A 27602-nucleotide genomic window follows, 5' to 3' on the forward strand; every position below is an offset into this window, starting at 1 on the left:
ATCACTGCAGGGACATAAGAGACGGCCGCCGCTTTAAACATAGCATGCTAGCGAGCTAATAGTTAGCCTCCAATTTGTTTATTCTAAACCTAACCCTTTAAGCGCCAAAGTCGCAAAATTGCGACAAGCAACATCGCTGAATTTAACAAGCCATTTCTACAAATATGGTGCCTCATGTAGTTTATGCTTTACACCAAGAGATGGCGGATCCGTAACTTCAATCTGCGAAACATTTGTAGGCTTTTCTATGAAAAGTTTATAAGTTTATAGACTTTGAAGCCCCTGGTGCATGTGGCAATATGTCATAGTCAACCACGAAACAGCCAAAACCGCCAAACAGTGAGGCTTGCAATGTTTGAACCGTTATGTCGCGAGGGCCGACTGTACAGTGCAGTCCACCCTTTGGCTATAGCGAGAGTCGTGACTAGCACTAGTGCCTAGTCTTGGCCTTCCCAGTGAAATACATACACAAATACAAACAGTCAAAGACAAGTGAAGAAGACAAAAGCAGTGTGCTGCCATTGTACAGTAGAGATGGGGAACGGGGCTACAAGCATAGAATAAAATAACGCAAAAATAAAATAATAATTTACACCGTTCAAACGGTAACTGATGCACTTGTCTTCCTAAAAATACACTTTATTATTTCTATTTTATTGGAGAATTACATGCTAGCAGTTTTCATTTAAAAACGCATTACAGCTGTTTACACAAAAGCTAAGCAGCTTTGTGTTCCATTACTACACCCAAAATGAACCAAACCATGACCTTAAACAGAGATACATAGCAAACTGGGATTACGCCTTTAGTATATCCCAACAAGATGCAGTTAACCCAACAATAATACAGCATATAAACTACTATGTATTTAAGAGTGAAGACTTATTCATTGTAGCCACAAATCACACTCTAAAGCTGAAGTACTAAGGGGTAAAAGAGGGTTATAAAAGTTTACTTTTTTCCTACCTGTGCAGATCAATTTCATCAGCATGAACTCGTGTTCACAGTGTTTCCTCCCAGCACATCTCAACAGGCAGGAAGCCAACTTCAACTGGTCTCCAGCACACGCTGCTGCCGCTGCGTACGCCACTGCAAGGGCGGAGGGATTAGAGGGTGAGGGAGGAAAGGAGGGGGGGGGAGTCAAAGCACAGGAGAGAGACGAGCAGGTGAGGTGTCGGCCCCCCACGCAAACAAACTGCAAGCAGGTAGATGGACAAACATGACGAAAGGAAAGTGAACGAGTAAGGAGAGCGTGCAGCATCCTAGCCTGCTCTTTATAAAGCCTCAGGCGCTCTCCTTCTGTGTGTGCGTGTGCCTGCATGTGCGTGTTGTAGCGTCACCTTGCGTGTGAATGTTATCCATTGCTTTCTTTCTGGAACATGACCACAGGGTTCAAGTGTTGCAATCAATAACACAAAGAAGTCATACATTTAATTATGCAGCATTAGCTTACACAACAACATATTCACACACCGATATAAAAACATGGACTTCATTGTCGGACGTCAGCAGGAAGTGCAGCATTCCAAGGAAGCAGAGCGACACAATTTGAAGAGTCAAGAATGCCATCGTTGTCATCCTTATCAAGAACATACATACTGTAAATAGTAGGAGTGTAACGGTTCACATGGATGTATTGAACAGTTTCGGTTCTGCATGTTCGGTGCGGCCCACTTGCGTACCGTTTCGGTTATATTTTATTCTATTTTACTCATTAAATTTATTACTAGAGTGATGTAAGCGCTTCACGCGGAACTAAAGTCCTGGGTTTCCGCACAGACGCCTCTGAGTGTTCGCCACTACTGACTGAGGGGGAGGAAGGCTCGTAGCTCGCAGGCGTGACAAATGGCGTCATGGCAAATGCAAGCGAGAAGTCTGAGCTGGATGACCCTCCCATCTCAGTACGGTCTCCTGTTGGGGAACACTTCGGCTTCCCTGTTTTAAAATTACAGATGGACAAAAACAAGTGGATAGATCCAAAGTTGTGTGTCAACATCGTTCCACGGATATCGGGTATGCTGCAGGAAACACGTCTAACATGTTAGCGCACTTAAAGCAGCGTCATCCGGCAGTGAATGTTACATCTACAAGAAAGAAAACCAGCTTAGCGCAAACATCGGTAACTTCAGCATATAAACAACCTCCAGCAAGCAAACCTGACCGGGCACATGGTATTGGAGTTTTTATAGCCACGAGATTACATCCATATTCAGTTGTTGAGAGCGCTGGCTTTAAGTAGAGTCATGGGAAAAAGACCACCCTTGTTTCTTCAGTTCATTTTGATGCCTGATACAACTAAAGGTATTTTTGTTTGGATAAATATAACAATGACAAAACAACAAAAATAGCTCATAAGAGTTAAATGTTTTGGCAGTGCAATGCTATAGCTATTCATGTAAGAATTTAAGCGATTTTGGTTATCAAGAAAACCATGGAAGTTGCTAGATATCAGCTCTTAAATTCAACTCTTATGAGCTATATTTGTCATCATCATTATATTTGTCCAAACAAATGTGCCTTTAGTTGTACCAGGCATTAAAATGGATCAATAAACTAAAGAAACAAGGGTGGTCTAATCATTAAAAAAAAAAAAAAAAGTTTATTTTATTATTTTTCTATTTAAAAAAAGTGTAATTTATTTGAAATATCACCCAAATGGGTTACTTTTATTTATTTTAAGTCATTTTGTTCTTCCTTTTTTGTACCAAAAATTAACCGAACCGAGCACTTCAAGAAACTGAACTAAACCGTAATTACATTTTAGTGTACCGTTACACCCCTAATGAATAGCACGTGATTCACTAATTCTAGACGCATAACGGGACACCATAATCACTGTTCGGTATTTACCTTGGTTTTAAGGTCACAGTTTGGTTAATTTTGGGTACAGTAAGGGAACAAAATGCAGAACGTTTAACTGCTTAGCTTGTGTGTAAACCGCTGTAAGGGTTTTAAAATGAAACCTAAAACAACTGCAAAAGGTTAGAAGCTAATTCTCCAATAAGTCAAATTCTCAAATATGAAATAAATAATACTTCACTTGGTTTCTTTTCAGGAAAGTGCAGCTATGCAGACAAATGCAACAGTAGTAGTTTGAACAGTGCGTATGACGTCTACTGAACAAGGGCAGCACACTGCCTTCGTCTTATCCACTTGTCTTGGGAAGGCCAAGTGTTCCCCAAAAAAGTGTGACCGGTGTATACTACATTTCATTGTCTTTGAATGCGTCTTCTGAATGCTTTTCACTGGTATTTTAGTTCATTTTAGCCATTTTATGCTTGAAAATGCTTAATTTAGGCAAAAATGCCTAACATTTGCTTAAATATCAACCACCAAACAGCATGATTTATTAATTGATATATACTTGAAAAACTGTGATGAGTGAAGCTGTGAAATTTGAACACACTTTTACTCATCGGCAAAGCCAAAAGCTGGGCTGCACTGTATTGGTATTTGTTATTTGAAAAGACACGTGACTGTGGGCATTTATACTTCCTGTCAGGCACGTAGTGTGTACTGCACTGAAACATCTGATTACTAATGCACGTACTGTTTCACACCAAAAAGTGCACTCCTGTGGGATGTCACGTACACGTCTGGGAATATCTGTCAGGTTGCATAAGCTTGGGAGAGAACTACGGTTCTTTCGCAGTAAGGGCTCCAGTGTCTGTTTAAGCTTGAAGCATTACGCAATGATCGTCATTCGAGTTGATGGTCAAAAGCATTGGGACACCTTCAAATGAGAAAAGTGAAGAAAATGTGTAGCTGTTTGCCTGCTTTGCAGCTGTAACAGCTTCCACTCTTCTGGGAAGACATTCTGCAAGACGTTGGAGTGTGTGGGGAATGTTTGCTGTTCTTCCACAGAAAACTCATCCTCACATGCCTTCATGGATGTAGGTTTGTGCAATGGGAACCGCCTACATGGCCTACCGCTCTTATTATGTATTTCTCTGGAGCCACTCAGAGCTCAGGATTGAGCCTTTTTGACCCTGCAGAGCCACCGTCGCTCTCACTCGAGCCGTGTTAGATTAATTTGTTGCATTTCTCATCACAAGTTTCTTTACACATACACATAATTCAAACATAACTACATTGTATATATAATGTGTATATGTATATATGATTATACTGTATATATTTAAACTACTATTTTTTTCTGTAGCACCTTCTCTCCACACAGTGCTGGGACTGACCAATTCTGCTCACCTCCACACTGCTGCTCGCGCCTTAACAACATCACAGTGACATGTCGTCTTGTCTTCAGCACATGAGACGTCATGCTGTGTTTCCTCTCGTTCAGGAAGTACAGTCGCTCTCGTCGTGTCCTGCACAGTGTGCATTGTGTGTGTGTGTATGTGTATCATTGTGCCTTTTTGTTATATAACAACCCCAGCTAATACAGACAAATATTGCAGACAACACACCCTAGCTGCTACAGTCTACTGTGTGATTTTTGTTGTTGTTGTTGTTTGACTATGAGACAGTATGTGTGTCGACTACTCAATGCACTACACATTTAGCTGACAATGTCGTAAAAAGAATGTTGCTTCACTTTGGCGTCTGACTTGTTTGCTCCACCTTAGAGAGAAGAGGAGCTCAAACGCTCGCTTTTGAAGCTCCAGCTTTTCATGACATAATGGAAACACCTCCTTCCCCGAGCTAGACGAGACCGCCCCCTGTGTACACCGAACACTTTGTAAAAATTCAGGCTTCGCTACACATCCTAATATGCAATCGGGATCTCTGCCAGGCCACAACTTGACAGAGGACAGCTTTGTAAACAAAACAAAAAAGCAATTTTAGCTACACATCTTAAAACAAGGCAAGGATTATTTTTTTTTGTTATACTTTGAAAAATCCAATTATCCCCTCTATTGCAAAGAGATTCGAATAAGAGATTTGCCATGCATGTAACTGATTTAGTCCCATTTGACTTACATAAGAGGCACATATTTTTGATCTTACTGTACTGTATGTAATCCTGAGCCGGCTACACCCAGCTCTGGATTCAAGATTCAAGAGTCTTTATTGTCTATTCACCATAGATCAAGAACATACAGTGCATCGAAATTACGTTTTTTGTTTCCCTCCACAGTGCGATTAAATTAAACAGTATAAACAGGGAGTATGAAAATGTTAAAGAAGGTGTATATACAGGGAATTTGAAAATATAAATATAAAGGAGGGCATATGTAGTATACCGTATGCATGACAACGGTGCAAATACTGCCAAATGTGCAAAAATTTGGAGGATAGCTTTGTAGGTTTGATCATTTTGTTGTTCTTCAGCGAATAAGCTAACCTATCATGGTGTTGCCGTTAAATGGTGACTGTAAGGTTAGCACCGTAGCTCATACAGCTATGCTCCTGTTGCCAGGTCAGAGGTAAATGATTCTTGAAAATTCTCGTTGCATATTTTGATCTACAGTGTAAGCATTAAACTGTTTTTATGGTCCTTATAGGGCTGCAACGAGTATTTTCTTAGTCGATTAATCTGAAGCTTGTCTCGCTCAATCAAGTAATCGGTTGATTAATCGAGTGTGGCCCGGGAGCTATTTATGGCTCGCTGCTGTTTTTTTAGAGGCCCACAGCACATTCTAAAAATATTATTTAACAAGAATATAAAATGAAAAACAACAGCAAAAATGGAAAAATCATCAGTCATTTTCCAAAAATAAAGTCAACATAATAAGAGAAAAAAGTTGTAATTAACGAGAAACAGTCATAAGAAACGGTCATAATTTGACGAGAATAACGTTATTTTAGTATTTTAGTAGCATAAAGTTGAAATATTAAAAAGTTATTTTTTAAGCCTTAATGCTAGAAGAAAGAAACAAAACAACAAATAAAATTATACATTTTGAAAATGAGGTTGCAGAAATGTTATGTAACGAGAATAAATGAGGATTTATGTTATGAGGATAAAGTCATAATTACAAGAACATCTACAAGAAGAAAGATGGAATGGTTGGATAGAGTTGAAATATTACAGAAAAATACTTTCAAAATATATTAAACATACATTGTTGTTTTTTTTAAAGCCTTAAAATTATGCAAAGCAAACAAAATAAAGTTGTACAGTAATTATTGGAAAATTAGTTTGAGGAAAAAGCTATAATGTTATGGGAATGAAGGCAAAATATTGTGGGAATAAAGTTGTAATATTATCTATCTATAGCTACCCTTTCAAGCCTTTAGATGGGTAGCAGTGTGTTTTCAGCATTATGCCTATTTACAGTATCTATTGGATGCTTTGAGGGTGAAGCCCAGCGTCTCCAGCTGTGACTACAGTCATATACTGTATAGTCTATGAAAGCAAAGCCACATGTTGACATCTCCCATCCACAGCTGACGCAAGTGGATTTGTTAGCACATAAAGCAGGGAGAGCGTGAACTCAAAGAGCTTAGTGTGTAACACTGACCTTTACACTTGAGTGGAGAGAGAAACGAGATTTCATTTATAGCGGGGAAGCCCATGGTAACACTGCACACCATGCACATAAACCTATGCTCCATCTTGCATGAGGGCATTTAAGTGTAAACCATGTGTGTCTACTTTATGACTACTTTTTACCGCAACACAAACACCACATTCTCCCTATTTTTCATGTATATATATATATATATACATCCAAACCACTGCAATGTGAGCTGAGTGCTGATTTTCCGCGAATGCATGGTTGCTGCTGCTGCTGTTTGCTGCCAGGTGCAAAGGTCAGCGTACTTTGGTGCTGAAACAAAGAGAGTTAAAGTTGTGTGGGAGGAAGAGGAGAGCGGAGCCGAGCGGGAGATGAGTCCATCCAAAAATCACTACAACACGCCTACAGGGCTCCTATGGTGTGTGTGTGTGTGTGTGTGTGTGTGTGTGTGTGTGTGTGTGTGTGTGTGTGTGAGTATATATTTTATTACTGCATGCTTTTTTTGTATTCCTCAGCTGCATGAACTGGGAGAAAACTGATACATTTGCACATTATTAGCTTCTGTATTGAACATACTATTTTTTTTTTTTTTTTTTTTTTTTTTTTTTTTTTTTAATATTCATCATATTTAGCTGACCCACAGCATGCCAAGCTTTGTTTTGAGGTTTTTCTGTACATTTTCGCTACATTTTGCCAGGGCATCATTGTAAATGAAAAACTGGTCTGAAACTTTAGAGTTCTTTGTCATCAGAAAGTGAAGGTTGCAGACTGTGAGTGCAGATTTTTGAACACCGCTATTCTATCAAATGGTCAAAAAAATGATTTATACGAGGATCTTGTACTTGATTACCTCTTTTGATTGCTTATACACTGTGTGCACAATTATTATATTCGTTAAATTGTTTTTTTTTTAATTAATGGTATTACTGAACAACTATAATCCAAAAATGTTAATAAAACCCAAAGCTGACGATTTAAAAAAGTAAAAAGATGTTGTCAAGGTCAAAGGACATACAAAATATGCTTTTTGGTTATCATGTGTGAAAAAGGGGGCTGCACGGTGGTGTAGTAGTTTGTGTGTTGGCCACACAGCCAGGAGATCTGGGTTCGTATCTGCCTTTGGGGCATCTCTGTGTGGAGTTTGTATGTTCTCTTCATGCATGCGTGGGTTTTCTCTCCCCGGCTTCCTCCCACATTCCAAAAATACGCCTGTTGGGTTAATTAAGACTCAAAATTGTCCATAGGTATGAATGCGAGTGTGGTAGGTTGTTTGCCTATACGGTATGTGCGATAGGACCCCTGCCTCTCAGTCAAAGTCAGCTGGGATAGACTCCAGCATACCCCCCGCGACCCTCGTCAGGACAAGTGGCATAGAAAATGAATGAATGTGTGGTAAAAGGACTAGCTAGTTTAAGGTTGTACAAAGTGGGCCACATTTTTGCGGGCCAATTTCAGCCCGCAACTTGTTTTTGGTCGTCCCTCGGCATATTGTAAAAATGAAATGAATTCATTATTGGCAAGATCTATTATTGAATATTTCACTAATATTCTTTGTCACGTCTAACACAAAGCTAAGATGTGGTAGTTTTGTTCATTTAGGGACCTACAATGGATTGGTGTAGCATCTTGTAATAGACAACGCCCATCAAAGTGACCTGCCTGATTTCATTGTTTCAGTTTATTTTGCAAAAAACATTTGGCAAATGACATTTTTATACAAGTTTATATACGTTTTTGAAAGATTTCTAATAGATTTGCTAAGCACTGTATATAGGATTGGCTTTGGCATGTTTCATAAACAAAAAGGTGAAGAAATCCTTCAGTGTTTCGATATGTGGCCCTCGATAGAAAACGTATGGACACCCCTGCACTAAATACCCACTTGACTCTTCATTGTGCACACGGTCCTGCATGTAATGGTCGCTAATATTCGTTGATCTGCTCATCCACCAAGTGAACACCAAGTGGCAAACATGCAGTGACTTAAAGAACCTGCATGTCAGTGCTTGTATTTCATCAGGTAGCATCCCTACACTGTTAACTGTATTGTTATATAATTCATTACATAATCTGTATCCTCTCTTAGGTTAGGTATACCTGCACATCTGCTGAGAAGTGTAAAAAATACTCATAGTAATGCTCTTAAAGTCATATTTTGTAACAAGACATGCATGCTTGTTGTGGTTGCAGTTTGCAATATGAGAACTGCAGTGTTTCCCATACATTCATTTATTTGTGGTGGCCCCCACTTATACATTTAGACTGCCATGGATAGATTTGGCACTGTTTTTTTTTTTTGTTTAGTTTTTTTGGTTTTTAAATTGGTGCAACCTGTTCGCCCTCACAAACATATTACAATGGGTCTGTCTCTGTAGCTTGTAGTTACTTTGTAGATCTTCACACAATAGATGGCATCGTAACGCTGCTTAACACACCGCGTCGTGCATACCACAGCTGACTTGGTTGTGCATTATAATGCATGTGTTCATCAATATAGAGACACATTTGATGTACAATGACGTATAGTCTACAACACGTACATTATCTTTTAAAATCAGCGCACACAAACATGGGCCCCCACACACGCTCGTCTACCGCCGCACGAAATGAAACCAACACCCGTAAGTCAATAACTTCATGTTCTGTTAAAAACGTGCAATAATATCATACATTTCTTAAGACACAGCCTAAAAAGTTTGATTATACCCATCCACACGCAAAGACAGAGTCTGAGTTTTTGAACATTTCCACTGTAGTCTGAGTTTTTTGTCATGGCCAATTATGCAAATTAGGCAACTGTTTGTAATATTTTGACTAGCGGTGTCACGGGGCACTCAATTCGCGAGACGAGACAATGCACAAGATTGGATCTACGAGAACGAGATGCGCCGAAATTTTTAACATTTAAGAAAAATACTATAAAAATATATTTAAAAATATATAGCAATATACTGCAGTCTACTAATATCATTTTGACTACGTTCCTGCACTCTGTGTGTGTGCTGTTGGCCCCGCCTCCACCCACAGAGACAAAGAGACTGTATGACTGACAAAAAGGCTCACTCTGTTCACGCTGTTGTTCTATGGAACAAACACCAATGCACAGAGTGAACTCTCTTTGCCTGTTTGGAGGCAGGATACGAGGAAAACAGACACATAAGCACATGGCAATATATTAAGGCCGGCAAAATGATCCAGTTAATTTTCATGTATTGTGTGATTAATTAATTAATTAATTATCAATCATCCCGGGCCCCGTGTCCATGAGACATTTTTTCTTCTGAACGAGAAATCTTGTCACATTTCAATCTCGCGAGATCTTGTGACACCTCAAATTTTGACCCTAGCATGTAAGCTTAGAAAAGTATGCAAAATATTGGAAAGAGCTCTCAGTAATGCTGCAACCACAGTGATAAAGCTATTGTTAAATTACTACCTCATTATTATCATTTTAATACTGTTACTTTCACATTTGTTGCCCGAATATACAGTAAACATTTAATGCATCACATGCATCCGCAAATAAGGAAGAAGTTGTTTCAGCTGTTGGTAGTTTGTGCAGCTACACTATATGTCAATATATACAGTATGTGACAGGCTGCAGTATTTTTTTAGATTAATAATGATCATTTAATGAATTGCATCATTAGATGAATGCATGCTAAATCGCGTGCATGCTTACCTGCATAGGTGTAGACATCCGAGTGTGCGGTCATCAGCTCTGATGTCCATGTGTCTCTTCACATCAGTGACACTGTGGTGATGAGCACGCTCCTTCTCCTCCGCCTCCTCCTCTTCTTCCCGCCTCCCGAGACCTGGCCCACCTCCTCAGAATAACTCTCGGTCAAACTCGGTGCGATTAAAAAAAAAAAAAGAAAAAAAAAAAGAAGAAGAAAAAACCGACGATGCGATGATGATGATGCGTGTGCACCCTCTTCCTGTCGGAGCTGCCCCACACTCACAGCATCATGCTCGTCCTCGTCCCCGCCCTCCTCCTCCTCCACCCCGCTTCGTCGTCTGTCCCTCCCCGCAGGAGAGTCGACAACAGCAGCATCATCAGCATCCCCGCAGCATCCTCATGCTTGCAGTCGTCGTGCACGCCTTCGGTTCCACGGTTCGCTTCCCCAGCGTGTCTCTTTCTCTGTCCCATGCAGGCCCCAAAAAGTGTCACGCTCGTACACGTAGTCCTTCACGTAAATAATGATATGTAAAATGACGTTTAATAAATTCGCTAATACAAAAAAAAGTAATAATAAAGCACGATTTAGTTCGTTTGGCAGCATGAGTGTATGAGTATCAAATAGGTATAAAGCATAAAAATTAGCAAAATATACACAAGTTAGGCAAAAATCCGACAAAAATAGTTTCCCCACCTTTAATATGAATTTATTGTCATGAATACATACGTCGAGTAGCATGTTCAAAAAGGTACTCGCATGCACGTTGTAAATAAAGAGGCTTACTGGTTGGTCAGACTTCCTAAATTGAAGTGTATGCAATTTTGTATTTATGAACTGCTCATTTTCTTTTAATTTGAAATAATTTTTTAAATGGTTTTCTCGACTTATCCTACTAGATCTGTTGTTGCTACTGACAAATTCAAAGCAGAATAATTATTGTACAATAGTAATTAACAGTGTAATATTTTAAGGAATATTTCAGTGAACTAGTACGGTATAAGTAATGCTTGTTGGTAGCCACAAGGTGGCGACAAAGTAACACACTAATTACTTGGCAGTCAGTTCCTTTGCTTCTGCCTTGGTTAGTTCTGACCTGATGTTGAATTACACACACACACACACACACACACACACACACACACACACACACACACACACACACAAAGAGGCACGCGTGTTTTTGGCAATATTTTCCCCGTCTGATCCAACTTGGTCTGCTATAAACAAAAAGGGGGCAAACAAAGAGGATGAGAAAGGGGATATCCTTCTTTTCACAATGTTGTTAAGTGTTGGCCATTGCACACAGGATGTTAGTCAAACAGCCTGCGGCAGCCATTGTTTAAATGCCCTCTTTCTGTGTACATTTACTTTTGCATCACCGCAGTGGAAAGTTCTGAGCCGCAGCTTGAAAACCGTGACATCTCGCCGCTGATTGCGTTCCCCGTAATGTCTAATTGGGAACCGCAGCGTGTTAGTGAATGTTGGTGGAGATGTTGGACCTCGCCGACGCCCCCCTCCTGCAGCTGTGTGTTATTTTAACAGTCAGGTTTGTTTGTAAGCGTGTCAGTGGGTTGTTTGGTGCAGCCAGGCCTTTGTGATGGTTGACTGCAACACTATGCAAACGAGCAACGGGCCTCTTTCTCGCTGGGATCCGTGTGCTGTACAATCCTGCACTTACGCACGTAAGTGTGGGAATGACATTTGTATACCTTCTTAGCTACATGCCTGAGATGTATTGGAACGCCGGACAAAGACACAACACATCTGCTTTGCGGGCCAAGTAGGACACAGCACCAAAAGGCACCCAAACAGGACGTTGAGCACCATAGAGAGAAAAAAAAGTTTTGTTTTTACGAGATAGCATCAAACAATGTTGGCCCGCTTTGGTCACTCTGCGGCAGCGAAGGACACGGTTTGTAGCCATGTGACATCTTGCACCACTGATGTTGGTGTGACGTGTGTTTCTCTTTTCTGTGCGTTTTAAAAAGCACTAGGCAGTTAACTATGCACGAAATGGGAAGCACCTATTCCAGCTATAAAGCCCTCTAAAAAAAAACCCTCCAAAAAAACGGCAATAGTGTTCCATTTACATAACGGGAAAAGTTATGTTATAAATCACGCCTCACACGTGTATAGTAGAAGGTTGTGGCGATAGGCTGAAAAGTTGGTCAACTTTGAGATTCTGCACGCTACCAAGAGATGTTTACTTGGTAGCGTGCGGAATCTCAAAGTTGACTGAAATACAAAATGTGTGTTGTGGATACCAGCGTTTTGTTAATGTTCTGGTAAAACAAACATATTTCCTTTGTTTGGGTTTTAAATAAGCTATGAAAATAAATGCTTTTTATTTAAAAATGTACACTTAATCTATGTGATCGGTAGCGGTACCTGTATCGGCCGATTTCACTCATGGATGATTTTGTATCGGCAGCATAAAAACCCGATCGGAGCATCCCTTGTCTGTTTCACTACAATCTATGCATTCATGCCTGACTAGTTGGTTGCCTAAACAGGTTGCTGCCATAGCAGAAAGTAAACCGTAAGAGAACAGGGTTTAACGTGGGATCATTTTGAACCAAGAAAGTAACAGTTTGCTCTAAAAATGACACTATGTCTCCAGAATGGATTAGTATTGAGTGAATGGAGCGAGGTTCCTCAGGCTGGACAGGTTAGCGCTTCAGTGACTCTGGTAACGTAGCTTGCTCTCACATTTCACTCGTTATTTTGCTGCACTTGAATTTAGCTCTGAACCTCAGGGCTCCTTTTTGCTCGCCGTTTGTGCTTTTGTTTGCGTTTGGTAAAACAAGGCCATTTGTTGGGATATCTGTACATATTTGTATCTTTTGCACAGCACAAAGTAAACCTGAAAACAGCATGGACTGTTGTTGAGTAATGGAGTCATGCTTCCCATGCAGGTGACGCTGACGCGTTACTAACTTTGGTATGTTAGCTGTGTTTAGACTCTCACATATGTCATATTTTTGTCTTTCATTTCTCAGTGTTTTTGTATATCAGTGTGTGGCAGTTTAGCTGTGATCCTCAGCATTCTGCTACATTTTTGCTGTCTTTTGGGGACTTTTGACAAAACAAGGTCATTGTTGGGATACTTTTATTGTCTTGGAATGAAAATATTATTTAGTATCTTTTAGTAGCATGCAGAACAATTATATTATGCAAATAATGTTTGATTGTTAATCTTACCAATATTCCTGAAGGCCCATCCTAAGGCAATGCAGGAAGTGACCCCAGGATGTTTGCCCTCCAAACCGCCATCTTGACGGGTTCCAAAAGCAGCTAATAAACAACTGTGCTGTGGGAGCAAATCACCCCTGTCATCTTTTATTCAAGCCATGAGCTCGGAGGCAACATGCGACAGATGTCTTGCAGGAAGGAGGCCGAAGCGCACGAATGTACACATCCCAAAATTCCCTCCAAACTCAGCATTGGCGTGCACGCTAAACAAGGCGCTGTGGTCAAAGAAGACAAGACGGCCACTGTTAGAGGCGGGCAGGCGTCATCCTCCAACGCGATTACACAGACACTGTGAATAATCCTGTGAAGCTTCATCAAAGACGGGAATATGAAGCGGGATGTTTTCCATGTAGGAGGAGCTGTTTACATGACGACAGCATGTAATCCACTCAGAGAAGACGGATGCTGCATTTGAACACGTTGGATATGGATGTGCATGACGCAAAAACATGCAAAAATTCAAAATAAACAAGATGCAATGTCGAGTGCATGCATTCGTTGTTTCTATGGTCAAAACAGTTTAATTTTATGTAGTGCCACTTCACAGCAGACGTTATGGCAAGGCACTTTACACATGGAGAAGATATAGAACCTCCTCGTACATTTAAGAGAACCAACAGAACCCCACATGAACAAGTACCTGGTGAGAGACACCAGGAAAAAGTCCATCCAGGCGAAAAACCTTGAAGAGAACTCAGGTTTTGTAGGATATCGGCCAGTTGGGTTGAGAGAGAGATCATTTAAAGTGTATAGTCTCATCTTGTACGTCTCCCAAAAGCCAGTGCAGCGCTCACGTTTCTCCAAGCATTTTTATGAAAGTATCATATATCTTGTCAAAGGACAATACTTTAGATAGCAATATTGCATATATGTTCTAACCCAGGGGAACATAACATATTTAATGAGGACACAGGAGGCGGGAAAATCAAGTCGCCCAAGTTTAAACTAAAAAGAGATGGGAAAAAACGCCTCCCGTGCCCAAAGGTGCTGATGCGCCAGCCCAAACAATCAAGTCAACATACAGCCATTATTGTCTAAATATCCGGCAACACAAGTGAGCAGTAGGATAATTATGCCAATCGTCACAGTCCGAGGCTGCATGGATGGCACTGGCACTGTGTGAGCTGCAGTTAATTGAGGGGAAAGATGATTTGAACATGAACATGCACTGTGACTTTGTTTGATCCCTCCCTTAAAAAACATGGAACATGGTAGTTTTTATTAAAAAAAAACAAAAAACAGTAGTATAGCCGAAAGATGTACTATTCACTGAAAATGAAGAGCAAAATAATTGTGTCTTGTCAGCAGTCAAGCATGGTGGTTGTAGCATCATGGTTCGGGGCTGCACGAGTGCTGCCGGAACTGGGTGAGCCGTGGTTCATTGAGGGGAAAGATGAATTCTGCGACATCGTGAAGCAGAGCATGATCCCCTCTGGGCTTCATGGTAATCATCCGCAAAGTTGCTCTGGAATGATTGTCAGGGTCCCTCCAGATCCTCGCCAACGGCGTTTCAACGGCCTGTTGTATTACTTCTTTGAATCATCGCAGCATCATCTTTGATGCCACCCTTTACGGGCTCTTGTCAAGGTTCCAGTGAGATTGTTTTGTGTTTTTTGCCACTCCTGGTGACCTCCTGCTTTTTGTGCACTTTTTGCAGTGGAGTACACCTTCTTTCCTACCTGACCCTACCGCTTCGTCCTCTGCCCAGTTGTCCCTGCACTGCCCGCCGTGGATTCCCCCACACCTGTTCATGTACTCTGGAGTTCAGCCCACGAACCCGAACCCATCCCTGACAATGATAAGTTAATAATGCCAACAATAGTGTGCATTACATCTTTGACGTCACCTACCTTGGCTGTCTTTTTGTCATTGACCATCACCCTTCCCTTCATTTTGTTTCCATCACTTCATTTGGGAAATATGAATGGTAAATCTTCTGGAATAGATTGTGTCCAAATTGCGAGGGTCAAGTCAAAAACGTCTCATGGAGGTCCAACGCCTCCATCTCGTAGTTTATCTCAAAGGGGTTTTTTGGTGGTTAAAGAAACATCAGACTTCCTCCATGTCAAAGGTCAATGTGAAGGTAATGGCCCCGCGGTTGTTTGTCGCTGCCGCGTCGGAACGTTGAGCCTCAGAGGAAGTGAGCCAATCTTCACCGCCATGTAACTTTATACGTTTCAAACACGCTACAGCCCCATTTTCTTCTTAGGTTTCACGCAAACTTTGAAGTGACGACATGAAAACCTGCTGCAAATCATCTGGCTCTTTTCTGCTCTTACGCCTCCCAAAACCAAAGAGACGCAGCTTGAACACTTTAATATGTAGAAATGTTTTTAAAGCCATTACAGTTTTAAGTATTCTTCCTTCAAGCAACATTTCATGTCTTAAAAATATGCCTTATGTTTTACTGCCTTTTCAAAATGAAAAAACATTCAACATCAATCACCAGATGAAACATTTTCAAAGTTTATTTTTTTATTCTACACTTACAAAAATGTCAGGTAATAAAAAGTCATTTGCTATACGCCATAAAAACAATATATAAAACATTGTGTTCACCATCCCGAAAAAAAAGAAAAAAAGAATTCCACTTTTATTTTCTTGAAAGAATGAAGGCACACATCTTCTCTGTTTATACAGCGAAGAAATGTTTTCTTTTGCTTTTTTTTTTTTTTTACCTTATGCGGTTCCCGAAGGAATTTAGTAGGATTTTGTACAAAAAGCAAAGCGCTAAAAAATAAACTATAATCATTTTATTAATTGAATGTATTTTTGTGTCACGCAAAACGCTTCACTTTTTGTACAAATTCCTACAATTACTTGGTGAAAACACATAAGACACACTGCATCTTTTATCGAAAATCCAATTAGTGATACTTTTAAAAGCGATTCTGTCAAGTTTATAGTTGCCTAAATACAATATAAAAAAAACAAACAAACGAAATCACACGGAGAGGCACATTTTTGTATACTGTACATTTCAGTCGAAGTCCACCAGTAACGCACAAGATACAGTGAAAATATGTCATTTATTAGTGTACACACGTGAGTTCATTTGTTAATGTGACAATTTGTTGCGTTTGCATCCCAACCTGAGACAGTGAGTTTGAATGTAAAATCATTTTAGCCTCTTAAAAGAAAATCACCCTCCTTCAACCAAAAGCACGACTATACCTTCAAATAATATAATTTGAATGTTACACTGACTTGTAATAAGGGAAATGTGTCTCTGATGTTGCCATGACAACCCTGCATAATGCCCCTAAATTCTCAATTAGACTGGGTAAACATTATTATGGACGGATGGAGTTGCAACCGCCACAAAATCAACTTTTCCGTCTGTTTTTTGGGTTCAGTTTGAACATTTTGTTCCTGCAAGTGAAATCTGAAATGAGCGAGCAAAAATGGGCCAGAAAATGGTCGGCCAATTTGTCCGTCTGCTTCTCACAATGTAGATGGTTAAATTGGCTGAAAAACCAACATTTTTTCTCTCTCGCTCAAAGTCCCACGCAGTGAATTCAGGAGCGAAATCAGGCGGACGAGCTTGAAAGGAAACATTTTGCTGTCCATTTTCTGAAAAATAAATACAAGCGTGGAGGAAAGAGACAAAAGTCAAAGTAAGTAGAATAGAAGGTGACGTTGCTGGGCTTTGACTTTGATGGCTGCCGCCTTTTTTGTAATGAATGAAAAAGAGCTTACATTTTAGGGATTTTGAGTGATTCATGTGTCTTCTTTTTCAGCAAAATGTCTTACTAAAGATTATGGATAATCATCAAATTGTGTCTAAAGGTTAAAATATAAAAAATAAAAAAGTGTGAATAAAAGGGGCACAAACTAAAGTTGAAAATTGAATGTTAAATCATCCATTTGTGGTTTATAATCTCCAAAAAAGCACATACATATTCAGATTGGTCAAGTGTTTCTCAGTGTTGCCGTGATTGAAAGCTTTCAATGGCTACATTGTTCTCTTAATGCTTGTTTCTTCTTAACCTTCAACCTCCTCGCCTTCCTCTCCAAGATTGTTTGTCAAGCCCACCAAACAGGAAGTGAGGACAATGTGTCGGGTCACCAGAGAGATAACATACGGCAGGAAAAGGCGGGCACAACCTCGCCTTCCCCCCCTCCTTCCCTCTTTCAATCCCTCCCCCTTATGGACAGGAATATGACTCCACTGTTTGGTTTAGCGTTGATTCAAGCCGGGACGAGGCAGCGAGGACGAGGAGGGAAGACGGTGCTGGAAGTTCACACATGAATGCCGACGGGAAAAAGAGTGATGTGACTTCCAGCTATTGTGTCTTCAGTTTGGCCTTCCAAGCAAGAACAACATAGAGAATAAACGAGGAATTCTTTATATTAGAATGATACACAGAGCAATCCCAACTATCCCAATTTGAAATTGTAACTGTGGAAAAATGGCCTGTTTAGGGATTTACCAAACTACAGCACAGTCGCCCTGGTTCGAACATCGCTCCCTCACTCTATCGCAGTTTTTCAAAAATTAGGTAATAAATTATTGCCATTTCATTGTCGACTACCGCCTATTATTAGTAAAAAAAATTTCAGCAAATTTCTTGATCCTAATCCTAACCAGAGGGTAGCTAATCCTATTCCCACTCCTAACCCTAACCAGGGGAGTAGTTGAAACCCTCCCCAGTTCTAGTCCTAGGGGTTACAGCTGGTTGTGAGCTAGTTCCTTACCCTAGCCTTACCACTGCAAGAACTGCCAAGGAGCGGTTGTGTCCATATACAGGACACTTGGCAAAGGATGGGATTATCAACGCTTCCAGGATTCTTGGACTAATTGGAAAAGGAGATGAAGAGGGACTATATCTAGTCCTACAAAACAACATAACCTCCTTGGAGGGACTCGCTGCATCTTCAGTACAACTGCATTGAAAGTGAAGGCAACACATTTGCCCTTTAACACCTTTTATAAACTACAAGCTCCTCATTTTCATGATAAAATCTCACCCTTTCCGCAGTTAAATTGGTCTTCCCCAAAAGACGACGAATCCAACCACTACCAATAATTTGCGGAGCCTTTAAATGTCTCATTATAGTGTTTTTGAACCATTTAAATTAAACCACAGTAGTGCGCTGGAGATGTGTTGGCCAAAATCTAGCCGTGATGCTGGAATTTATACAGCTATATTTTAAGATGTATAGCAAAGCCTGCTGTTTTTTTAAACACTAGGGATGTCCCAATACAACTTTTTCACTTCCGATACGATACTGGTATTGCTGCCTTGAATATCAGCACAAATCATACACACTTTTATGACTTATTTTGTAATGTGGAATGTTAGAAAATGCTTGATCAAGTGCTATTACTCAAACAGAGAACAACAGTAGGTATGAGAAAAATACTCATTTACTTCTTGATGCATCTGGAGTATACAGTATATTTCTCAATGATGTCATGGCCGCTAGGGATAATATAGCAAGGTTCGATGTGCTCAATTAAGCATTTAAACCCAACATTACTCACCGCCGACAGGGGCTGGCTCTCTCCTGTTACAGCTAAAGACTTTTTGCTGTCCTGTGGGAGTTTCCTGTGTGACGCTGCTTCAAATGCGCAATGAGGTTTGTTGTATTAAGCTTCCCCGGTTCTGTGCCACCACTTGAAACTTGTGCATGACAAGTTTTGCACTCATCTGCAACGTCTTTTATGGACTTTAATGATAAATACTGCCACATGGCCAACAAACATGTTAGCACACGCTGTTGTTGTGATAACGTGGGCTTTATTCAGCCGCTACAGGTTGAACAACTGCTTGGAATCGACTGCTTGTATCGGAGAGCCAATAGCGAGATTTTAGATGCAGGCCGATACTTGTTTTTTTGCTGATATTGGTCCAATATCAATGTTGGATCGAGACACCCCTAGTATGATAAACAAGAGGCAGGAGTTATCTAGCGAGGCAGGGGTCCATGAAGGTGGTTTTTCCTTCATGAAGTCAAAGCGAGCGTTTGAGAGTGGAACAGACAAGTGAGGAAGATTTGTATTAATTTTGGTGCTCATAAACTAGGGACACCCATTACTGTTAGAACAGCATTAGAAAGTCACTTCTGTATAAATTTTAAACGAAGAACTACTCTTTCACAGGTCCACCACTGACTTTTCCAGAAATGACTTTCTCCAGGCACCTGAGTGGCTTAAATTGCCTCAGCTGTTGCTTTAATGGCAGCAAGATTGAATTTTAAACCAAAAACTGCTCTTTAACAGATCCTTAAAGGAAAACTGCACCTCTTTTTATTATTATTTTTTTAAATTTTGCCCTTTATCCACAATCCTTATTTAAGACATGAACACACGTCTTTCTCTTTTGTGCATTCTAAAGAAATAAAAGCAGAAAAAATTAGACAGCTATGAATTCACTTAATGGGACACACCTAGGTATTCTGGCTATAAAGCTGTCTGAAAACCACCGCAAAAAAGTGGCAACAACTCTCCTTTTACATATAATCTGACCTGCATATTAACCAAGCTACAGCGACATTGTTGTTATTGTTATTAACATTGTTGCGCTCCAGAACTACGGCTAGCTACTAGCCAGCTAGCGTCTAGCTTTACCACACATTCGCTCACAGCGCGTACTCGCCGCTCTCACAATGCATCAGGCCACTCCCGAGAGCTAATAATACATCTTGGAGCGGCTACTGTGTTTTTAGTTTTGAGCTTGGAAAAGTTCATGCTTGGTGTAGCGTTCCTTTCTATGTTGCTATGTTGCGATGTTGCTAATCAGTGCGCACAGTAAGGAAGTTCCGGTAATGCTTAAAAAGTATTACGTTATCATGAATGTACCTTTTACTACACGGGTATAGCATGTATATAAAACCGTAAAACCTTGTTGGAGGTTTTGTAGGAAGCATAGGTGTGTCCCATTACGTGCATTAATGAGCTGCCTCTTTTGATCTGTTTTTCATGTCTCCTATAAGGATTGTGGATGATGATTGTGGATGATGCAGTTTTCCTTTAAAGGGTCCAAATGAACGGTTATTAAGAGTATATTCTAGAACGCTTGATGGAAGTTTATTTAGCCCAGGGGTGTCCAAACCTTTCCCAGCGAGGGCTGCGTATTGAAAATCAATGGATGGGGACCACTTGGATATCTTACATTTTGTGTATTTTATTCTCATCAAATAAATTCTTATTTTTCCATGTTTATCTTTTTTTTGGTTACCTTATTTAATTGTATATTCAAAATGGAAAGGGCAATACAAAAACAGTTGTGGGCGGCAAATGGTCCCCGTGCTGTACTTTAGACACCCCCGGTTTAGCCTATTTGAACAATATGCTGGTTAAAAAAAAATTATCCAAAAAAATGTATTCAGCAATTGTCTGCTTTTTTGGAGGGCGGGGCATGCTTCCACAAGCTGACAGTAGCCAGAAGGATGAGAGGTTAAAGTTGTTGGAGCATCCGTGAGCTTCCTGAGTTGTGCAGAGGACCTCGTTGAGACGAGGCCTCTGAGAGTTGAGCTTTCAACACAACAATAACTGCGATGACGGCTTGTGTCAAACAAAGCTCTTTTTTTCCCCTCCTCTGCTCGCTCGCTTTCTCGCCGCAGATAAAATTACAAAATGGACATAATGGCTTGTTTGGAAAATGACTCCTCTTTCACTGCTTGGCTTGGAGAAAACATTAAGAGTAGTTTTGCTTTACTTTCTTTCAGAATACTGCTAAATGTGTGGTGGTGTCGGCACTTAATGGAAAAAAGGGTGTGCCTGATGTACTGTACATTTATCTCTGACTATTGCTGTGGTCCTTTTCCGAAAGAAAGTGATAAAAACTGAACTAATATTTGGATTGAAGAGGCAGGAGAAACTCAAGTGAAGACTTAAAATATAAAATTCCAGTATTTGTTCTTGTCCCTTTTCAGTATCAACCGGGACACAACACTGCATTGAAGTGAGGGCGTCACACCGTTTAGAAACCACCAGCTTCTGATTTCTTGGTTAAAATCTCATTCTTGACAGTTAAATTGCTTCTACAAAAAACACGAAAAATCCAAGAATTCTCAATAATTTGGAGAGCCTTTAAAAAGGTCCCATATTCTCGTATTTTCAACCATTTTGAGCAAGTCCCACAATAGTGTATTTGTGGTGTTGGCCGAAATCTAGCCTCTTTTACTGGAATTTAAGATGTGTAGCATTTTAACATGTGTAGCAAAGCCTTTTTTTCCTCAACAAAGTTCTTCTTTTTTGGATTATACAGATGACCGTGTAGATGTACAGATAAAAAATACAAAATAAAAAAATGGCACACAAACACACTGCTCAGACCTCAACTTTGATTGGCTGCTACCTTTCAGGCAATCATCAAATGACGAAGCCCCTCCCCCTCCCGTGACATCCTTTTATCTGATTGGACGACCAGAGAGCTTCGTCTTGATGGAGCTTCTTGGACCCTCCAAATTTCTCCTAGCTCCTCGTCCAGAAACAAAACTGACAACATCAAGGTCAGTTGTTGTCTCTTAATGTGTGTTAATCTGTGTGTGTGCACGTGTGTGTGTGTGTGTGCATGGCTGTTTAGTATCCTGGCATGTTGCCCGGAAGACTATTAGTGGTAGTAGTCAGGCTCTTCCACGCCGTACAGCTCGGCCAGGGTCCTGAACCTGGGGCCCCAGTCGCTCAAGAAGTCGTAATCCGAGTCCGACCCGCTGGAGGAACTTCCCAGAGAGCTGAGGCTGCCCGCTATGGACTCTGGCCCCTCGTAGCCGTAGATGTGCAGCGTGTCGTATGGGAAGCCATCCCTGTCATGGTCAGCCTCGTCTTTCTTCACCTCGATCATGGCCGCCATGTCGCCCTTGCAGGCGGCGGGCTGGCCGTGGTGCGGGTGGGGCTTCTGGACCATGGCATAAAGGGACGGGTGGGGATGGCAGTCCGGGTGGCGGAGAAGGGAGCCATCGTGGAAGGCCGACGTCAGGATGGAGACATCGTAGCTAAGCAGAGAGAGGCAGATATTGTAAAGATACTGTAGTTTGATAAATATCTTCAGGGCCTTGAACAAGACAAAATACAAAAACAAGTGATTACTATGATATATATTAGCCGGCCAGCCTACTGTTGATTTTTCAATGACTGTGGCTGAGGGTAGCTGGCATGATTGACAAGTCGACTGACCAATGCTTGCCTGAAGACAACATGAGCGATTAAAGGTGCTTTGCATAATGATTGACACATACACTGACCAATCAGTGCATGAGCAGTGACTCAAAAGCTAGCACAGGACAGTCTCTCGATGGTAAACCAAAACTTCCAGCACAATGGAATAATGCATGACACGGTTCCAAAAAGTGGACATGTCCAGCAAAAAGACTCGGCCGGCGAGGAGACGTTTGATTGGAATCATAGGCGCTATTTCCGCATAGAATGAGCCATGCATTTAGCAGGGGCTTTTTAAGATGCTTCACATTAGATTAGATGCAGATTACATCAAACATTAATGATTCCTTTCAACTAAACTGGGTCAGAAAATTATGGGACGCAGCCCAGGAGATAAATACTGCGAACAGAGGAGGTTTAATACACTTTAATACGGCTTTCCTTCAAGTACAAAGTGTCTCACACGAACAAGTCAGGGAATAAATATTGATAAGAAGCGTAATAAGAGGCATCAAATATTGCTCAAACAATATGCGGTAATTAGCTTTAAAGTCATTTTGGTTACGCTACCGACCCAACGAGGAAAATAACATCTCTGTCGTTGCCATGGTGAGCTTGGATCATCTAATTTAGCAACCACTAGCTGTGGTGCTAACCTAACTATTCGGAAATGTGTGCAGTGCTTTGTCAAACTTTGACTTCCAGTCGTCCCTGGCTACATCGCACCCTCGCGGTTATTTAAAAAAAAGAATTAATTAGTAAATGATCACTGTTTTGTGGTTGAATATGGTTATTAATTAAAAGAATATGCATATTTAAGCAAGCTATACGTATTCATGGCCTAAATTAAGCATTTTCAAGCTTAAAAATGTCTAAATGAATGAAAATACTAATATAAGGCATTCAAAAGACATGATATGAAGTGTAATACAATATCTGTGACTTGTGTGCGCCTTTGACAAGCGGGGCCTGGGAAGTGACGTGTGTCGTCAACTGGCTAGAGTTGACTGTTAGCTGAGTGGTCGCAGCATGTTAGCAATGTAGAGAATGTCCTACAGCAGTTCCTGTGTGAATGTTCACTGCATGTGTTTTCTGTTTGTTAATAAAGTGATTGAAGTGCATGGTGAATCTTGTGTAAATACACGTGTAAAGTTGACTATAGAGGTGTATTTCATGTCTACAAGATTCAAATAATGGTAAAACCTGTACTTAGAAGGTCATAAACAGGTTTTTTATGCTCTAACTGTAAAATTTTTTGCAGAGATCCCATAATTTATTTTCACTTTTTTGTATTTGAGCAATTATGGCGAAACTGGAACGTTCTTCACCAGAATCAAAATTAACAAACGGGTGCTCAACTGTTTTTTTCCGCATTTTTTTGGCCTTTATGGTAGCGACATGCAATCACTTTGACGCTAACATGCTATTTGCAAACATTCATTTCCCCCTCATCCCTTTTTTCCTTTCTTTTTTTGCTTTGATTTGCTGACATTCTGATAATTGTGAATTAGCACAACATTATTGCTCTAGAAATTCAATTATTTCTGAAAATTCCAGTAGGTGGCAGTAGTTATGTTGTTCTACAGGGCAAGGAGTGTGTATGAATTTAGAATAATGTGATCTTTTTTCATCCACTTACCCGTTGGTGTCCATCTCCCCTCCCCCCTCCTCGTCGTACGTAACCAGCTGTTCGTGAATCTCGCCGCTGTTCTTCATACTGGCCAGCGAATCCTTGTGATAGCGTTTCTTCATCACAAACAGAATCACGATCACTGAAAGACACAGCAGATGTACTCAGTTTTGGGAAAAGACTCACTCTTTTTCTTGGAAGACAAGCAAAGTTCTCCAGCAGTGTTAGATGTTTGACAGACAGCAGTTGGTGGGACGCAATTAACGGGCACATGAAAACTTTGGCTGGCAAGATTAAAGCGGTCAGCCGACGAGAAAGCGAGCAAGGCTTTCTAAAGCGATGTGTGTGTGGGGGGGGAAATTAGGGCAGGAATGAGAATGGGGCCAGGAAGTAAGTGAGCGAGCGAGTGAGGAGGAAGGCGCGCTAACAAGGGAGCGAGCCTGGAAAACACAGGCGGCGGCAAAATGAGCGACGGATGGTTTTAAGGTGTCTGCAAAGTTTGCCTAGAGCAAATGAATCTACTCAGCCGGCGAGAAACCGACAGTAAGTACTTGGCAAAGATGGGAAGGGGGGAGGAAGAGGAATGAGGAAGAGCATGGAAGGAAGGTCTTGATAAAGTTGTTGATAAAATACCTAGAGCAGCTATCCAGCCATCTATCTATCTACAGCATATCTCTCCGTCTATCCGTCCATCTATCTGTACACGTGTAACCCCCCTTTACCTTGACTCATGACGGTGTGGACTCGACTCACGTGACTTGCACTCGAATCAGAGTCGAGTCACAATTTTGATGCATTCGGACTCGTCTTGACAACATCATCAAAGACTTGCAATTCGACTTGGGCCATGATATCAATGACTCAGGACACGACTCGGACTTTAGTCTGAGGACCTTAAAATGCTAAGAGTGTGTTGAGTAAAATGTGTCACCCATTCAAAGTATTCATCTCACGTGGTAGTTGTACATGTTCATGGGTTACGTCAATCATCATCACAACTTACTTTTTTAAAGTGTCACTTCACAGTCTTACTCTCTTGTTATCATTATAATACTTATGGCTTGTCTTCAAAACACTAGTTGTGTGTCAGTTGTGTAGCTCATAAGATAGTAGTAGCTCACCAGCTGATGCCGAGTAGTTCCCCAAATAACATTTGCTTCACCTCTTAGTAGTTCTATGTGTTCTATTCAAACATGACACCTATATTTCATGACAAATGAGCACACTGAGTGGCGATGTGCTTTGTGAATAAAATGCCATTTCAATGTTGGCAGTGCTCTCGGCAACTTTTAACAGTATTTATCTTTTTTCAACAACTAGGCCAGGGGTTGGCACCCTTTAGCAACAAAAAAGGAGGATCGTGCGCAGCTTCACGGCCGAGACCAGAGATCTTGGGCTGGTGACCACTGTTCTAAAAGGTGTTAAGAGAAGTTATAAGTTTTAAGACTCTTACCATTTTTACCTTTTACTATTAACACTGCTTAACTTATTTTCCCACTTATGTGACAGTAACAGATGTTGAAAAATGAGATTTGTCACATTGTTTACCAAGGTGAATGTGTTATGACGATGACAGTTTGACCCTGCAACAGGTTATTTCTATTTCCATTATTTCCAGTGGGAATAATCAAAATTGAAAACAGATACTGTAGTTGGATTTTAGAGGTGGGCCCATACTGTAATGTAGATTAACTGACGATTAAGATCATGTGAAGACTTTGTAGGACATCCCTCTAGATTCCGCTTATGTTCCAGTCCAGCTTGGAGGAGGAGGGCAAGGACTAAAGGACGGAGGAAGTGAAGGAAATGGGACAAAACCAAGAGAATACAGACAAGGAGGGAGGAAGTGAAGAAGGCTTGTGACATTAGATTAAGGCGGCAAGCTTGGGGCTCTGATGTGAACCTCTGTCTCTCTCTGGACGGGCGGCATTAGCCATGCCTTTTAGTAGAGAGCGAGTGGGACTCATTTAAGTTTGCATGGGAAAGCAACAGATTAATCTTTTACAACACATGCTCTGCAGTTTAATAAGCCCGCCAGATATCAGACTTAGAGAAGAAGGGGGAAAAAAAGACTTCCTTTTCTTTGTGGAGTGAGAAAATGTTCATTTTGGAGGGTCAAACGCGTCTTGTGGTGAGAAAAAGTGAATGGGGAGTGGTAGCGCTAAATTGCTTGAGGCCCTCATGGCAGATAATGACAAGTATATTAAATAGTTAATCTGGGCTGTGTTGAAGGCGCTTGATAAAGCTAGGGAGGCCCGGCGGGAGAGAAGAAGGAAAAAATGGAGAACTGGATAGAGAAGGAGTGTATTAATAGTTAATAAGTTGAATGTTTGGTGCCATTTGATAAGCAGACGGCACCTAAAGTGCTGATAAACTCTCCTCATTACCACTCCTATTCTTCCCACTCTTTTCCCACAATCCACCTCGTCACCGCTTCCCTCCTTTAACCTCCTTCTGTCTGCCTCTCAGTCCAACTTCTCCTTAGCCATCGCTATCTCCCCCATCTACTCCTCCTTGTCTCTTTATCTCTAAGTTCCTCCTCTCATCCTTCTCACAAGGCCGCCAATCACTGTCCCGCCTCTCATCCGACGTGACGAGTGTGTTTCTAGCCGTGGAAAGGACAAGATAAAGCAGCGGGGGGCGAAGGTATCAGAGAGAATACTGGCAACTGCAGGCTTTATTTTCACATCCGTCGCTAAATTATTCATTAAACCAACAACACCGGGACGGGGGCAGGTTCCACCGCAAAGCAAGGACGTCTGTATCGAAGTCCGTGGATCAGGCGTCTGCCTTACATTCCGTGTTCCACTAAAAGCCTTAAGTCAACCTTTGTGTTCGGGTTTTAGTGTGAAGCCATGTGACGATGATGTTCATACGTTACAAATGATGAGACACGTGCCCAGCAAGAACCCATGGAAATTTGGTTAGGATCTGACTTAACCATCATTTATTTTCACTCTTTGCTGTTTGAGACCACTCGCATTGGTGCCAAGTGTGGCAGTGCTCACCCATCCAGTAGATGGAGTGTGGTAGTTCTAACTAACTACTAGAGTTGAGTGGAAAAGTATGGCCTTGTGATGTATGATCGTTTTGGCCTTGACGGAGGTCTGAATGCTATTTTAGTTACAATTTTAGTTAAAATTGGTAGTGCCAGTGTTAGGAATGGAATATTTTCCACCCTGTTGTGAACAAGCGCATTACAAGTATGTTGCATTACGTATCCAAACAGAGTGGGGGGGGGAAAAACATACAAATGAGATAATACAATTATCAATAATTAAAATTTAATTAAAAAAAATATGTAAAACATAATATTTTTTCCTTTGTTTTGATAAGTACTGCAACATATTTGCGCTTGTTAAGGTAACAGAATAATAATCATAATACTAACTATAACAGAATGTCTACTATAACCACCAAAGTTGTCTCTACTTTGCACTATGGCTGTAGACGACCTCCTGACAAGATGACAACAGCTGCATTTGTAGTGTCATGAGCAGTCAGCATCCAGCAAC

General features: G+C 40.9%; 2 protein-coding genes across 2 annotated transcripts in view; both read right to left on the reverse strand.

The window, feature by feature from the left end:
- Positions 1-10426, reverse strand: part of bean1 (brain expressed, associated with NEDD4, 1) — a 48623-nt gene extending 38197 nt beyond the window's left edge. Inside the window, exons 1-2 of the mRNA XM_054799207.1 lie at positions 10102-10426; positions 967-1089 (exon numbers count right to left, since the gene is read on the reverse strand). Coding sequence (XP_054655182.1) covers positions 967-1089; positions 10102-10135 — 157 coding nt within the window. The 5' untranslated portion in view covers positions 10136-10426. The remainder of the gene's footprint in view (positions 1-966; positions 1090-10101) is intronic.
- A 5388-nt stretch (positions 10427-15814) lies between these two features.
- Positions 15815-27602, reverse strand: part of cdh5 (cadherin 5) — a 44982-nt gene continuing 33194 nt past the window's right edge. Inside the window, exons 14-15 of the mRNA XM_054799199.1 lie at positions 24097-24229; positions 15815-22294 (exon numbers count right to left, since the gene is read on the reverse strand). Of these exons, the coding sequence (XP_054655174.1) occupies positions 21913-22294; positions 24097-24229 (515 nt within the window). The 3' untranslated portion in view covers positions 15815-21912. The remainder of the gene's footprint in view (positions 22295-24096; positions 24230-27602) is intronic.

Source organism: Dunckerocampus dactyliophorus, chromosome 14 (assembly GCF_027744805.1).
Source record: "Dunckerocampus dactyliophorus isolate RoL2022-P2 chromosome 14, RoL_Ddac_1.1, whole genome shotgun sequence".
NCBI classification, from domain to species: Eukaryota; Metazoa; Chordata; class Actinopteri; order Syngnathiformes; family Syngnathidae; genus Dunckerocampus; species Dunckerocampus dactyliophorus.